At 36.4% G+C, this 17,480-nt stretch overlaps 1 protein-coding gene across 1 annotated transcript in view; it reads right to left on the reverse strand.

Moving 5' to 3' along the window:
* Positions 1 to 14,689: 14,689 nt before the first annotated feature.
* LOC135156166 (uncharacterized) overlaps positions 14,690 to 17,480 on the reverse strand; it is a 39,051-nt gene continuing 36,260 nt past the window's right edge. Inside the window, exon 17 of the mRNA XM_064107744.1 lies at positions 14,690 to 14,945. Within this exon, the coding sequence (XP_063963814.1) occupies positions 14,785 to 14,945 (161 nt within the window). The 3' untranslated portion in view covers positions 14,690 to 14,784. The remainder of the gene's footprint in view (positions 14,946 to 17,480) is intronic.

The raw sequence follows: 17,480 nt of genomic DNA on the forward strand, positions 1-17,480 counted from the left end.
TCAAATTTACCCTGCGAAACATTTCTCATACATTTCCCTTGCACTTTTAGTCAATAGAAATTAGACGGATACATTCAAGCATTTTGTAACAATTTTGCCACCCAAATTGAAATTTCAACACTTAGTAAGCACAACCTTTACCCTTTTTGTGCCAGCTGGATCTGAGGACATAACTAAATCTGAACAAAAGTTTATATCAGACATCTCTAGCATTTTTTCACTAAGTTTTTATCATTTATAGTGGGTTTACATTTCATTTTTATTTAATACTTGTTTCTCCACACCTTTTCCAAGCTTTACAATGATTAACAAAATGAAAATCAAGCCTAAGCCATTTCATGTAAATCACAGCTCAGTGTAAAGCAAATATCGTCACGATTGCCTCAGTGTTTGGGGGAGTGGGATATGACGCAATGCACTCTTCAAAGTGTTTTGGGCAAGGAAAAAAAAATTTAAAAGGTAAAAGATATCTTCAAATCAATTTTAATAGATAAATTCAACTTGTTTTTCATGATTAAGGTGTACTTTTATTCGCATAACTATTTCAAAGTTCTGCGCAAATCATTTTTCACTAACTTTTCAAAAGTAAGTGGTGTTCACTCAAGCGGAAATATTTTTCGACAGTTATATCGTCATTTGCTTAAATGGATCTGTACCAATGTTACAATGTGGAAAAATCTTCAGGATATTACAAATGTATAATTTTACAGGATTTTTTTCTAAGTGTAAACTTTTTTTTTGATACGCACTGTATAATGTATATACCCGCTATCTGATGAAAAATAGCGATAATGTAAGGTTTAAAATGGCTTTGATGTCAAGAGGTTCCGGGGACTCCGCCCCGGACCCCACCCGCGTAGCACTGGTGTACAGATGGAAGGGTTGGGCCATATGGTCCCCAAAAGTTCTACAACCAAGAACAAAAAACAAAAGGAGGAAAGAAAAGCAAAGGAAAAGTATAAGATATGATGTTATTTACTGAATATAACCACAAAAAATATCTAAACGTTATATTCTCATGAAAAGGTTATTTTTTCTTGCTCGCTCGGGACTATATTAGGCAGCTTTTTGGCAAATGCACCATATTGTGCCTCTCTTTTTTTATATTCTTCACGCTACTGCCGCATAGAGCTTCGCGCGGCACAATCATAAAAAGGGAATCCTGTACACAATGGCGCACAAACAAAAAAAAAGAAAGAAAAGAAATGGGAAGAGAAGGAAAGAAAGAAGGGTGAAATATGATATTTTCTGAAATTCATGTAAAAATCTATCACAAAATTGGATTTTTGTAAGAAAAATGTCAAAATATTTTCTCGCTCGCAATAACAAAAATAAACTCTGCCCGTTATGCCATACTATAGTGTGCATGCCCCCCTCAAAAATTTTGCCTCATTACACCACTGCCTGTTCATATGATATGACCGGGAAATTTTTGGCTCTTCCCCCCCCCCCCCCCCCTGGCCAGCGACCCTGCTTATCATCTCCATGGTAATTAAGTGCAACCAGCTCTTTCCGAGTTTCCTGATTTAGGAATTCAATTCAATGTCAATTTATTAGTTTTTGATATATAAAAGAAAATTTCCTCCATTTGCTTTGTACAGAATACTAGTATTTTTATCAACAGAAAATATTGTAATGTAGTGGGGCGTGGGCATAGGCGGCGGAAGCGGGGGGACGTGTCCCCCCCTAAATTTTAGGTGGGGGGGGGACGGTCCCCCCCTAAATTTTTTGTTGATAACCTTTTTTTTCTTTCTTTTTTTTTTTGCTTGTCTAAATTTTTTTGTGGTCCCCCCTAAAATTGTTGGCTTCCGCCGCCATTTTTTACGATGTTAACAGAACATCAGTTGATCAGTGCTCCCAGCTCCTGAGAAAGATGCCTAACTTTTTATTTGGATTGACTTACGATGAACGTAATAAGGAGGTTAGGATTGAGGATGATGATAACTTGGGCACCTTCCAATGTGAGACGGCTACCAATTATTTCTGACAGCAGGCAACATCATGCAGGCAGGCTTAATTGTGTAGTCATGTTTGTCCACCATACTGATGTGATATTCTGACTATTACTCTCTGGAGCCAAGAACGACTACTCATTTCTGATTCTGTGCTGTCATTAACACGACTTTGCTAATTTATTAAGCGCTTTTTCAGAGCATACAACGTGAAACTAAACTTTAGAAGGTTTAACGGGCCTAATTACAACTGGCAGGCATTTGATATTCATTCGAGCCAACCCATTTCTTAATTTTTAAAATTTGATATTGCTGATTGACAAAAATGAATGAATATGATTGACAATCTAACACTGATTCTAGGGAGGGTACCTACTGAACTTCCTTTTTCCAAATTGGAAAGATATATATCACTACTTTGGAACAATTTTTTTACTGGCGGAAGAATTAGGGCCATTTTACTCTCTCAAGTGATGAATTTGATCCTGTCAGGTGTAGTCGTTATAAATGCCAATTATTTTTAAAATGAGCCGGTCGATCGAGGTACCGGGTCAAATATGGAATGTACGTCAGACCTATATCCTGTCCACTGGTAGTAAACATTGAACCCTCGAATTTTCTCCTTATTTTTTATGATTTTTTTTTAAGTGCCACACATGAGTCTATGGGAAATGAATTAGGCCTGTGATACCTATATATATATAGCCTATTACAAGGGGAATTCCCTAGTGGATGAGATACCTGCCCAATATAAACTCTTCAGTAGTTAGTATACATGTTTCAATCATCAAGAGGTCAAAAAATGAACTTAATGGCTATATGCAAGGCTATATAGGGGGTATATCAGGTAACGAATTGTGATTATAGTAGCTCTGTGCTTGTATAGGCTAGGCTATGTAGGCTAACGTTAGTCTATACGTTGCATGTTTTCATGTGTTTTCGTATACCAACGAGTGCTGCTGTATTCGTGTATAGCACCCATTACAGGATATACTAAACATTAGATAGGCCTTGATCAATTGCAATTGTGAAAATGGTTCATGGGAAAGGGATGGAGGAGAGAGAACTTTAGAATTTGCCAAATGAAGAGTGGTGGATTCAAGAGAGGGGGGGCCGGGGGGGTAGAGAAAAGCATAGTATGTCGGGGTGGCTGAGAATGAGTGCTACTGCTATCTTGTTCTAACTTTTACTTATTTAATTTCTAGCCCCCATCCCTCTAGAATACAAGCCATCTACCCCCCTTCTCTCTCTCTCTTACACCCCTTGTCATAGGAAGATGTGAATGTACAGTGCGTATCAAAAAAAAAGTTTACACTTAGAAAAAATCCTGTAAAATTATACATTTGTAATATCCTGAAGATTTTTCCAAATTTTAACATTGGTACAGATCCATTGAAGCAAATGACGATATAACTGTCGAAAAATATTTTCGCTTGAGTGAGCACCACTTACTTTTGAAAAGTTAGTGAAAAATGATTTGCGCAGAACTTTGAAATAGTTATGCGAATAAAAGTAGACCTTAATCATGAAGAACACGTGGAATTTAGCTAGTAAAATTGATTTGAAGATATCTTTTACCTTTTTAAACTTGTTTTCTTGCCCAAAACACTTTGAAGAGTGCATTGCGCCCAACCCCACTCCCCCACACACCGAGGCCATCGTGACGATATTTGCTTTACACTGAGCTGTGATTTACATGAAATGGCTTAGGCTTGATTTTCTTGTTGTTAATCATTGTCAAGCTTTGGAAAAGTGTGGAGAAACAAAGTATTAAATGAAAAATGAAATGTAGACTCACTTTAAATGATAAAAACTTGGTTAAAAAATGCTGGAGATGTCTGATATAAACTTTTGTTCAGATTCATTTATGTCCTCAGATCCAGCTGGCACAAAAAGGGTAAAGGTTGTGCTTACTAAGTGTTGAAATTTCAATTTGGGTGGCAAAATTGTTACAAAATGCTTGAATGTATCCGTTTTATTTCAATTGACTAAAAGTTCAAGGGAAATGTATGAGAAATGTTTCGCAGGGTAAGTTTGATTTCGCCCTTTCCCTTGACACAGCGTGAGAAGGAGCATTTCTGCGCAAACAGATTTCTGCGAGCTTTACAAAAATGAACAGTGCTCACTCAAGTGTAACATTCTGTCAAAACTTTTACTTTCATTGGATAGATGAGACCCAAACCCAAGATTATATGTGAAAAAATTACCCACATGTTGTATATTTTTTAATTCCCAGGGCTTTTTCAAAGTGTAAACTTTTTTTTGATACGCACTGTATAGTATGCTGTATGTTAATTCTCATTTCTTTTTATTATCTCATTTAACTCATCTAAATCTGGTATTTATATGTGGGCATGCATTATATCCTGCATCCAGAATGCACACTGCACTTTTGCATTATAGGATTTTGGGCTCTACATTGCATCCATTGTTGAACTATATATAGGCAGGTAGGATGTGTGTAAATCCATAGGGCACTAGACATATAGGAGTAACATTAAAATTGGTAATTACATAACACATATGTATATTTTATGCATTTCTTTGTGGTAAAGTGAGTGTACAGGTGTCAAAGAAGGTAATTTTTAAAATATTACATTTAATTCATTGTAAGCGCTTTGGGCCTAATGGGAAAAGCGCAGTACAAATAATAAGTAATAATAATAATAATTTAAAAAGAAACAATTCGTCATTATAATAGGTTTCACGGGCCTAATTGCAAATGGCAGGCAAAAGATATTCATTCGAGCCAACCCATTCTCAATTTTTAAATTTGATATTGCTGATTGACAAAAATGAATGAATATGATTGACAATCTAACAGTGCATTCTATGGAGGGTACCTACTGAATTTCCTTTTTCCAAATTGGAAAGATATATCACTACTTTGGAACAATTTTTTTACTGCCGGAAGAACTAGGGCCATTTTACTCTCTCAAGTGATGAATTTTATCATGTCAGGTGTAGTCTTCATAAATGCCAATTTATTTTAAAATGAGCCGGTCGAGGTTCCCTTTTCTGGTCAGATATGGAATGTACGTCAGACATATATCCTGTCCACTGGTAGTAAACATTCAACCCTCTAATTTCCTCCTTGTTTTTTATGATTTTTTTAAAAGTGCCACTTTAACACACAAGTCTATGGGAAATGAATTAGGCCTGTGATACCAATACCAGTTCCCATTAAGTGATTGTGGATAGATACTGATTTTTATTGTTCTTAAGTCTTTCTTGGTTTCTTCCTACTTGCTGAACTGCCTAGATGCTGCTACTTTTAGAAAAAGTAATCACATGTCATTGAACATGTTGAAGTAAATACGCAGCGGGGTGCATTGGGCAGTTGCCCCCCCCCCCCCCCCGAAAGTTTGAGAACTTTCATTTTTTACTGAAAATTTACACAAAATTCACCAAAAGTTTACATGAAATCCTTCCATATCACTTTACAAAATGCAAAAGGGCCCCAATGATAAGCTCGGTCGATTCATTCCCTCCCATTTTTTTTTTTGGGGGGGGGAAGTTGACGGGTCCTCCTCATAAAATTTCTGCGTAAGGCTGTAAAGTGATGGTGGAGCAATGTTCAGTTCATACTCAAGGTTAGTATATCCAAGGAAAACACTCTCCGATCGCATCCTTCACTTCCAGCGTGCTATTAACACTTGGTGCACTAATGCCCTTTGGTAAGGCATTACCAGGTCCCTCAGAGAGGAACTTTAGCCGTCGATCCTGTGGTTGCTTGCTTACAAGCATTCATGCTTTCTTAGCAAAAACTCCAGTGTTGATTTAACACCAGGCCGGAATCTATATATGTCCACACCAGAGTGTGAACACCGATTTGGTATTAGTCTAACACCAGATAGGTGTTTATACAACACCAATTAGTTTTAAAACAGCATCGGTATGATTCCAAACTGGTCAGGGTTGTTTCAATACTTCTCTGGTGTGGACATATATACTATGAGATTACGGGCTGCATGGTGTTAAATCAACACCGGAGTTTTTGCAGTGTGCGAGCCCATGCAGGAATCCTGGATATTCGGGCGCCAAAGATTCTGAACTGAGCGTCCAAGATTATTATTCCGTACGGTCTACCATAATTATAAATGGTTCACATAAACATGCCAACTGCATCAAATGATTATACTTTGATGCACCTCGATGGCCAAGCCCAGTGGCGTACCTAGGATTTTCCACAGGGGGGGCAAAATCGGCCGCCAAAAAAATTGACAAGCAAAAAAAAAAAAAAAAAAAAAAAGTCTTCAATCAAAAATAAAGGTTATTGTACCAGAAAAAAATTGACAAGCAAAAAAAAAAAAAAAAAAAAAAAAAAAGGTCTTCAAGCTCGTCAGTGGGGGCAATAAAGGTCTTCAAGCTCGTCAGGGGGGGGGCATAAAAGGTCTTTCAAGCTCGTCAGGGGGGGCAGTGATATGTATTTTGTATGGGTAGTGTGGCTCGTCAGGGGGGGCAGAGTGCCCCCCTGCCCCCCCCCCCCCCCCGTAGGTACGCTAGTGGCCAAGCCTACATTTGCTCAGGCCATACGTTTGACAAACCTTATACCCCCCAAAATAATTAACAAGATAAACATCCAATCTAATGACTGCCATTCCGCGTCTGACTCTGCATATATAGCCTACTACACCTATCCATATGGGTTGCAACAAATCAGACGTTACAAACCAAATCCCTCTTCCACTTATGAATAGCGACCATCTTATCTTGTTATGACTAGCAACTCTATTTTCCTATCATAACTAGCGAACCTCTTGCTATTATGACTGGCGACCGTCTCTTCCCATTATGACTAGTGAACCTCTTCTACTATTATGACTGGCGACCCTCTTCTTGGCAAACCTCTTCTACTATTATGGCAAGGCAACCTACTGGCGATTATTAGTGAACATCTTGACTGGCGACTCTCTTCTACTTATGACTATAGTGAACCTCTTCTACTATTATGACTGGCGACCCTCTTCACTATGACTGGCGATTATGACTAGTGAACATCTTGTACTATTATGACTGGCGACTCTCTTCTACTTATGACTAGTGATCATCTTCTACTATTATGACTGACAACCCTCTTCTACTATTATGAATAGCGAACATCTTCTACTGTTATGACTGGCGACCCTCTCCTACTACTATGACTAGCGAACCTCTTCTGGCAACTCTCTTCTACTATTATGACTAGCGAACCTCTTCTACTATTATGACTGGCAACCCTCTTCTACTTATGTATAGTGAACCTCTTCTACTATTATGACTGACAACCCTCTTCTACTATTATGAATAGCGAAGTATGCGAACCCCTTCTACTATTATGACTGGGAACCTCTCCTATACTATTATGACTGGTGAACCTCTTCTACTTGTATGACTAGCGAACCTCTTCTACTATTATGAATAGCGAACATCTTCTACTATTAAGAATAGCGAACATCTACTCAGTCAGTCCGCAAGCCCCTGTGTTAATGAGCAAATGAGCAAGATTTATCCAAGTCCTCTCGTGGCTGAATTCATGTCCCTGCAAAATCTCGTGAATTGTGAGACTTTCTTTCTCAAAGAATTTAACCACTTTCTCCTTGAGTAATATTGATTATTTTTGTACCATGGGCAAGAGTAAATGTTACCCTTTTATATTGGTCATTTCTTTTGAATGAAATATTTTGATAAATAAGTGAATTTTTTACCTGAAAAGATGCATCAAACAGAATTTTTTTTCTCTGTTTTCACTTGCAAATTGTGCAACATTTTGTGTTTTAGGCACCAACATTATTTATATCATCAGAAAGCTCAAACTCTATACTTTCTTACAATGTCACTCTTGATATGTGGCATCTTTTAGATGGGTCAGCAGCCAGTTATTTCCATCAAGATGCAAGACGAGATTGCTGAAATTTCTGAGTAACATAAAATCCAGAGTTCTGATTGGCTGAATACTGTTTTCAAAACAAACAGGCGCGGGTAATTTGAAGAGATTACCACATGGTGAGTGTGACCTTGCAGAGGCCCAGTGTGGGGAACATTGGAATTTGCGTGGGTGTGTGGTCTATGACCAATCAGAGCGCAGTATTCTTGTTTTTGAGCTGCAAAATGTACTTGGCCTATGAAAAGCTGGCTGCTGACCCATCTAAAATACATCTTCTTATAAAAATTATATCATATTAAAGCTTAGATCTTCAGCTTTATCATGATTTAAAAATCATTTGTGCCTAAACAGAAATTAAGTGTGAAAACAACAACTTTTGTTGCATGAAAAAAATATTTTGTTTCATGTTTTAGATCAAAGGTTTTTCCTATATTACAACATTCTTTTAAAAATCCAAACACATGACCTAAAAGAATGATTCTTCTTCTTTACAAAGATACCAAAAACATGAAATTTGGTCAATATTTAGAGCAGCAATGGCCGAATAAAAAGAGGTGTTTTTGTTCGCACCAAGCTCATTAACTATGCAAAAACACTCTTGTCATGAATATCACTTGGATAATAGAAGCTACTTTTTAAGGGCTTGCGGACTGACTGTACTATTATAACTGGCGACCCTTCTACTATTATGAATAGTGAAGTATGCGAACCCCTTCTACTATTATGACTGGCAACCTCTCCTACTATTATGACTGGTGACCCTCTTCTACAATTATGACTATAGCGAAACTCTTTGTAACACTATCGACTGGCGACTCTCTTCTTCTACATGTATTATGACTGGCGACCCTTCTATTATGACTGGGGAACCTCTTCTGCTATTATGACTGGGGAACCTGTCCTACTGTTGTGTTTGGTGAATCTCTTCTTTTATGACTGGCGACCATTCCCCTTATTATGACTAGCGAACCTCTTCTACTATTATGACTCACTGGCAACCCTCTTCTACTATTATGACCCTTCTACTATGACTGGGGAACCTCTCCTACTGTTATGACTAGCGAACCTCTTATTATATTATGACTGGGGACCCTCTTCTACTATTATGACAGTTATCTTTCTAGTAGTTGAATAAAACATTCATTTGCCAACAGATTTGTTTTCAACAAACTCATATAGGATATTGGTTAAAACAATAAGCAGATTTTACCTTAAGACAAAATGCAATTATGTACCATCTTATAAAATCGAGATCTAGTTGTCTCAATATAATAGCAGTACTTTGAAAACAACTAAGATTAAAAATTATTCAAAAAACACTATTCATACCATAAAGTACTAAGCTCATTGACCCTAAATGACGAAACTTGTGCAAAATTATCAATGATACTTGATTATTATGTCCAAGTTTCATGAACTAGGTCAATAAACTTTCAAAGTTATGACATTTAAAAAAAATACATCCAACATGGCAAAATTTCATTGACCCTAAATAACATTTGACCTTAAAATTGCATGTGACCTAAAACTCCTGCAAGACCAGTGATACCTGAATACTCTTCTAAGTTTCATGAACTATATCCACATACCTTCAAAGTTATGACATTTCAAATCATTCAATTTTCAAATGTACACCTTAAACAATAAAAAAGTTATAAAAAAACATGTTTAAGGCCAAACTGGCCTTGCCCTAAAAATTACGAAGTGTAAGCCCTGAAACTCTATCACCAATATATTGAAAATGATAATTGTTACTTTTCCTTTTTTTTTTGCTGTAATTTCAAGTGTCTATTTAGTCTGTTTTACTTTATTATTCCAATTCGTTTTATCTTCAGGCTGAAGTAACACTTACAAAGCCTTAAATATTGATCTATGTTGACCAATCATCATATTCTTCTTAAAAAGAATAATTTTTGACATTCGGTGAAAATGCATGTCTTGCATCATGTTTCATCGCACATTTTACCTCCAAAATTTGCATTAATTACACATATACCCCTGGACGTGTAAGAGTTAATACTGCAATAACTTCACAAGAGTAGGTATAGAGTGGTCTGCATCATAACAAAATCCTGTTCCTGACTCTTTATCAAAAACAATTGAACACGTATTTCCATTTTAATAAACAACTTTATTTTTTTATCAGTTATTTAAAAAAATAATTTTTGTACAATCAATTTTTATTGAACATCGACCTACATACAATGTACGGTACAATCATTCATATTTGTACATGTTGCCATTCCAAGAAAACAACGAAATTAACGTATTTGCATACCTGTCCATCAAATACATTGTGTTCATTCTATAACAGTATCAAATGTTTAACAAAACTTTTTGAACAATGGCTTTCAAAACTAAATCCAGAATTTCAAACTACAGTGCATCTCACAAAAAAGGAAACACGCCTTTAGAGCTAGATGGGTAAGTCCATCTGGTTGGGTCAATTTTCATGACATACCGGAACAAAAAAAAAAATGTCTCATTTAAAATAAGCAAATATCCTCCAATTATTACTTCAGCAAAAAATGGTGTCCCACGAAGGTTTACTTATTGAACATCATGGTGAGTGCAACTTCAGACCTGACAATATATTGCCAGTGATTTATGACGGTGATGTTCTATGTTGGTAAAATATTGGTTAAAAAAAAGTTTATTGCAACTACAACAAACCCAGAAAAGATTGAATTGAATTTATTACCAAATATCACTGTCAGGTACAATTACATGGAATAGTACATCACATATAAACAAAATATTTGGTAATTGGAGCTAACATAATAGCAAGATGCTAATCGAGGTTAGCCCCAATATTGTACATCAAATTCAGTACTAATTCTACTTAGTACTGTTGCAGACAATTGCGATCATTTTTCGTGAACATATTTACACTATTTACAAGAAAAAATATCTTAATTATTCACAATTTTTTTTATACAGAATCATTTGTTTTCAGGCAGTATTTACCATACCAAATTAATTATAATCTTCCAGTAGCATTAGTTTCAACGATTTGCTAAATATCTTGCGACTAGGGGTGTGTCTAATATTACTTGGCAGATGATTCCATAAAGTAGGACCAGAAAATGAAATCGATTGTTTTCCCAAATTGGTATTATTTTTGTCAAGATTAGCATAAACATTAAGATTTCAAGATCTAACATGAAGTACTCTAGTAGGAAACCTTCCTCACATTGACACAACAAATTTGAGCCATGTCTGAATTGACCTTCACTGTGAAATAGAAAGCTGATACTTATGTTACATGGGGACTTTTCACACGAAAATCTTGAATCATTATTGTAATGATGATTGCAATTTGTCTTAAGAATCATTGTACCATTCACACGTTCACTCGAAAACTGTGATTTGAATTCGAATTCCTGAGCAAGGCGGTATTGTGTCCTTGGTGACCTGTCAATCAGACGATCAAAAGCACTGCATCGCATAAAGAAACTACATGAGTGCATGACAATTGTATTATCTACGGAAGTGCTTAAAAGGTCACGTAAGCTCCGCCCCTCAAAAGATGTTTTGGAGGTCAACCCTTTCAGACGTAAAATTTGTACCGTAATTTGAGTGAAACTCAGCTGGAATTCACCTACGGAGTAGAATTTGAATACATGATTGTGATTAGCATTCGTGATTCCCGTTTGGTTTCACACGTGCTTAAAATTCATCATAAGAATTATTTTTCACTGGAATCGTCATTCAAATTACGATTTTGGTACGGTGTGAAAGGGCGGTATGACATCTTGTAATTTTTTTCCCCAAACCTGATGGACTTACCCAGATATCACAATCATTGAATATGTTTAGATCTCAAGTTTAACATTAATAGTCGGAATGAAGTCCATCTTTGGTTTGAGGCCAACTACTAGTACTTGGTAAATTTTTCATGGATTGCGGGGTAAAAACAATACTGAGGCATGTCAGAAACAATTTGTGCAGAAACTTATATGTGAATCTGCATCCATGCCCAATTCGAGATATAAAGTAAAAGAGATATAACAAAGAATACAAAAGATAATATGCTAATGAGCATTCCCTTTCTTGTGCAAGGTTGTCACATCCTCAACAAATCTTGACCCATGTACATGTACAACTACATTTACACACTTATAATCCTTAAACTTGAACAAGCTTATATAAATTCTGGTACTGTCCCGCCTCGGCAAATGCTGGCTGGTTACAGTGGCAAGGGTGAAGGTAGTCGAACAAAGGGTTAGTTGAAACATAATTTTCTTTCTATGGCTATAAATATATTAATGCAAATCCACCCTCTAGTTGTTGCTATTATCAACTGCCATCCACCATATCTTTAATAGACATCACACATGATTCAAGCCTCTTGAGAGCAATGTTTATTTTTCACCTTTACAGTATTTTTTCTTTATCTCAGAGAAGTTCGCACATAAAGTTGGCCAGTTTTTTATTATAACAGACAATTATACCAAGCTACATTGTACAAAGGTTAAATTTATACTATTTTGTTATCCGTTTTTTTTTTGTACTGTAAGCTTACAAATGTCAAATGGGCCTCTGGGGTAATCGGAACATGTGACATCCAGAGGGGAATTTTTCAGAGGAAAATTTTGACACACACAAAAGAAAAATTTCAACCACATATTAAGGATATTTCATACCCCAAGAAATTATTTGACAAGCAAAAAAAAAGGTCTTCAATTTCAAAAGAGGGGGCACACTTCTGTTTTAATGGCATTTTTACATTACAAATTTAAATTTTTCTTCTCAAAAAGGGGGGGGGGGGGCACGTGCCTGCTGTCCCCCCCCCCCCCCCCCCCCGTTCCGCCAGTGTATACATCGGATTCAGCTGGAAAAAAAATAATGTAATGCAGTACTTCAGAGAACTTCACATATGTGATTGGATGTCTTATTATGTGAAATGAAACATGAAGTTTACAAAAAATCAGGGGGTGATTCACTAAACAAAAATCAATCCCATCTAAATTTATGAACCTCTGGAGCTATAACCATAACCAGTCATTCAATGGATGTTGTTTAATATGCAACAAAATATAACAGAGTCTGACTGACTACTGTGCTTTCGACTTTGGGGCTGATCAAAATTCCCTGATTTTTCCCTGACTGGAAAAAAGTAAACTAATTTTCCCTGATGGGCTGGGAACCCTGATTATTTCAAGCATCGCGATTGGTCAAAACGCATCACATGACATTCAACTTTTTTTTGCACAATGCACCGCAGTGCATCCCTGCCCTCCTCCTCTGCTTCCTCTTTGACATGTCACTGCTTAAGATACATCTTAAAAATCCACCTATGTCGACAACACCATCTAGAAAGGACCTGAACTCTGCGGCTTGCCGCCGATCTCCGAAGAGTTACAAGGTGCTCAACGAAAATTGGCATTGCACGCTCCAGCAGACCAGTGCTATCATTCCAGTAAAAGTTGCACTTAACTGTACTGAAACTTTTAAGGACTTTTACTTCTGGGTTGCTAATTTGTAAAATAAGTTTTGTTCATGCTTGAGTGAACACAAAACATTTTTGTCAGGGGTTCCAAAAAGGACTTGCGCCAAAATGACAGAAATGATAAATATGGTTATCAGACTTCTTGCTAATCAGCAGACTTCCTCGTAACCTTTTCATATCTTTGCCATTTCTTTTCATATTGTGATTTCAAAATTAATTTACAAAGCTATTCATTTACTTGAATTTGTCTTTTATTTTAATGTTTTCTTTTAGCATTGAATATTTCCCAATAAGTAAAAAAAAAATGTCAACCCAAGTAAGAGGATTTGCATTATTAATGGGGAATCTTGTAATTCATTCAAATCATTCCACTGTGAGCAACAAACATTGGTAGTGCCATTAGTGCCACTGAAAGACATGGATCTTTTCCTGTTAGGATTTATATTGTAAAGGGATCAATGATTCCTTGAACATGTTAAATTGTGTGCTTTTTATGTAAACTTATGAAGAAATATTCAATACTAAAAGATAAGATATTAACATGAAAAAAAAAAACATGATTAAAGTAAAGTAATACATGATGAAAACCTCCATTTGAGAACACTATACCCCTGTTTCCCTCTTCATCAATTCTCTTCTCCAAGTACGACAAACCTTAACTGCCCCCAAGCAAGCAATTTAAGTATCAAAACACCAGTTTCTTGACCTCGGTCCGAAGATAACACAACAGCCCGGCATATACAGTCACAGCAGGGGGCCACACACGATGGGATGCATGCGCAGCGCTGAGCGCGGTCCCTGCAAAGCATGCCGTCATTTTTATTCGCTTACTTTCCTTATTTCGAGGTCGATTTTCTTCGTTCGAAATTGAAAATGGACTAACATTGGATTTCTGAATACAATATGCCTTGAAAACGTGATTAAATATCGAATACAATACTTTAATTCCGAAGGTCCTACTACAGGCAGAGAAGTCATACGTACATGTAATAGCACAGCTGTTGTTTATCATTTCGTCCTTGATTCAACGCTCATATACAGGCCTGTGGAGGTGAAATTGAGACAGCGGGGATTACCTGGCCAAGCAGGGTTGATCAGGGCTTGGAAATGATTTGTGGGATTTCCAAACGTAAAATGGGGTATAAAACCGCAGTTTGCAATCTGAACTGCGGTTTTTCTCCAAATGGGGGTGTGACGTAATGAGATTTTTGTCAATGAATTTTGAAAGCAGAAAAATAATATCAAAGATAATGAAAAGGTCAAGAGGAAATCTGATGATATTTTTCATTCTTTGTCATTTTGGCTCAAGCCTTTTTTTTTAAACCTCCGTCAAAAATGTTCCGTTTTCGCTCAAGCATGAATGAAACTTATTTTTTGTAATGGCATTTGAAAGATAAGACTTCCGAGCATCTATTAACATAAATAAATAAAGACATCATGATTTAAAACAAAGTTTTGACAGACTTTTCAAAACTGTCTCATTTTGTTTGATACACCCTGTACAATAGTCTGCATTATCTATTAAATGCAGCCATCTGCTGGAGCTCTACTGGGATATTTTCCTCTGGCTCCCAGGTTGCCTCCTCTTTGGCATATCCCATCCAATGTACCAGGTACTCTGTACCGTTCTCTCCATCTCTCCTACCCAATATGTCTTCGACATAATAACTGTCATCTGAAATATTAAAAAAGGAGAATGTAATCAAAGCCTTGTCACATAAAATGAAGAAGAAATGAGGAATCAAACATCCAGTACCTTACCAACTGAGATGTTGCGATTGAATTAAAGGTCACTGAGAATTCTCCATGCTTGGTTTGTGCTAAATCCATAGAGCTACTAATGGGACACTTCTAAAAAAAATGTACCGATGAACCCGATACTTGACTGTCACGTAGACGTCTGGGGTGCTTCCTTTAATTATCAATATTTCATTTTCATGATGGATTGAGAAATAGAAACTCGTTTCATGTATCAAGGCTGATGAAATATGTACCCCATTTTGGCATATAATGCATGTCCTTGGACATTTTTGACCTTCCACATTTCGTTTTTGAGCATTGTGTCCAACCTGCATGACAGTGGCAGTCCTGACTATACCAAAGTACAAGTGCCGACTTTGCAAGCAACAACATCATCAATCAAAGCTAAAAAACAGTAGTTGCAGTAAAACACTAACTTCGTGAGAAAGTCTGTAAAACCAAGGTTAAGTATTACTATATCATCGTGGATCTAGATCTGGTACAGTTACATAAACTGAACTTTGTGAAATCATAAAATCTAAGCTGGAATACGATCACACTGAAGATCGCCAACACAGATAGACACACGTGGGACAGTGTATTATTATTGCTGGAATAAAGACCCGACGGAAGTGACCGAATCCGCGCTTATTTTGCTTATTTCTCAGCAATTACACAATTTCTTCCAGAATCCTTTGGCACATATTTTTTATTCATACAAACAGACACTTGGGTGGTCATTATATTAGATTCTGTAAAAAGTCATTTTGAGATCGTTACCAGAACTGGAATTTACCTTTAATAGTTTTGGGGGTTTTTTAAGAGAGGGTAAAAGCACAATTCATTAGATAATCCTTTTTTAGTATGTTGACCTCAAATGACTTTTGACCTTTGCCCAGTGACCTGTGATTACATTTATCCATATGCCGATACCTGATTACCATTATGTAAAAGTTATATGGACTAGGGACTTAAACTTGCAAAATTATCTTTAAAAATTCACATTTTAAACTTGTTTAAAGGAGAATGAAACTCTTGGAGCAAGTTAGCTTTTGTGAAAGCAGAAAAATCAAAGAATAAGATCAACAAAAGTTTGAGTAAAATAGGACTAGCAATAGAAGAGTTATGAGCATTTGAATGTCGAGATCACTAATGCTATGGAGATCCTCCCATTGGCAATGCGACCAAGATCTATGATGTCACAGATGAACAACTCTCCCCTTTTGGACACTGAAAATATACCCCAAAACATCTCTTTTTGCTCATTCTAATCATATGACAAACGATTCATCAATGATATAATGTTGTGAAACCTCTGTACTTGTCCTCTCATAAAGAGAACACCTCACCTTGTGATAGACTCTATAAAAGTGAGAATTTAAGTGAAATAAGTACTAAAGTAATGAGGGAGTTGTACGTGTGTGACATCACAGATCTTGGTCGCATTGCCAATGGGAGGAACTACATAGCATTAGTGATCTCAATATTCAAATGCTCATAACTTTCTTATTATTCATTCAATCTTTCTCAAACTTTCAACAATATGTTTCTTTGATTTTTCTCTTTGATATGGATTCAGCTGGTTTCAAGGGTTTCATTCTCCTTTAAGTTTTTTATATTGATACCACAACATTGTTAAAGTTCACTGAACCTAAATGACCTTTGACCTTAAAAATGTGACCTGCAACTCATGCCAGATGGTCAGCAATACTTGACTACCCTTATTTTAGAGTTTCATGAAATAGACCCATGATGATGGCATTTCAAAAACGTAATATTGGTTCAGATTTCAGTGATGTTACCCCAACATGGTCTAAGTTATTTGACCCTAAATGAGCTTTGACCTTGATCATGTGACCTAACACTCATATAAGAGTATCAGCAATACTTCAATAACATTTTGTCCACGTTTCATGAAATAGGCCCTTATAACTTTTAAAGTTATGATGACATTTAAAAAAACTAACTGTGGTCAAAGCTCATTGACCCTAAATTACCTTTGACCTAGATCATGTGACAAGGAAACTCATGCAGTGTGATAAGTGATACTTGGTTACACTTATGTCCAAGTTTCATGATCTAGGTCCATATACTTCCAAAGTTATGATGAACATTGAAAAGAAACTTGAGCATATTCCTTGTTCATTGACCCTAAATGACCTTTGACCCTGATCATGTGACAAGGAAACTCATGCAGGATGATCAGTGATACTTGGTTTCCCTAGTTGTCCAAGTTTCATGAACTAGGTCCATATATTTCAAAAGTTATGATGAACATTTAAAAGAAACCTGAGCATATTCTAAGTTCATTGACCCTAAATGACCTTTGACCTTGATCATGTGACCTAGAAAATCATACAGAATGATTGGAGATACTTCGTTCCCCTTCTGTCCAAGTTTTATTAACTAGGTCCATATACTTCTAAAGTTATGATGAACATTTAAAATAAACTTGAGCATATGGAGTTAT

This window comes from Lytechinus pictus, chromosome 12 (genome assembly GCF_037042905.1).
Source record: "Lytechinus pictus isolate F3 Inbred chromosome 12, Lp3.0, whole genome shotgun sequence".
Classification (NCBI taxonomy): Eukaryota; Metazoa; Echinodermata; class Echinoidea; order Temnopleuroida; family Toxopneustidae; genus Lytechinus; species Lytechinus pictus.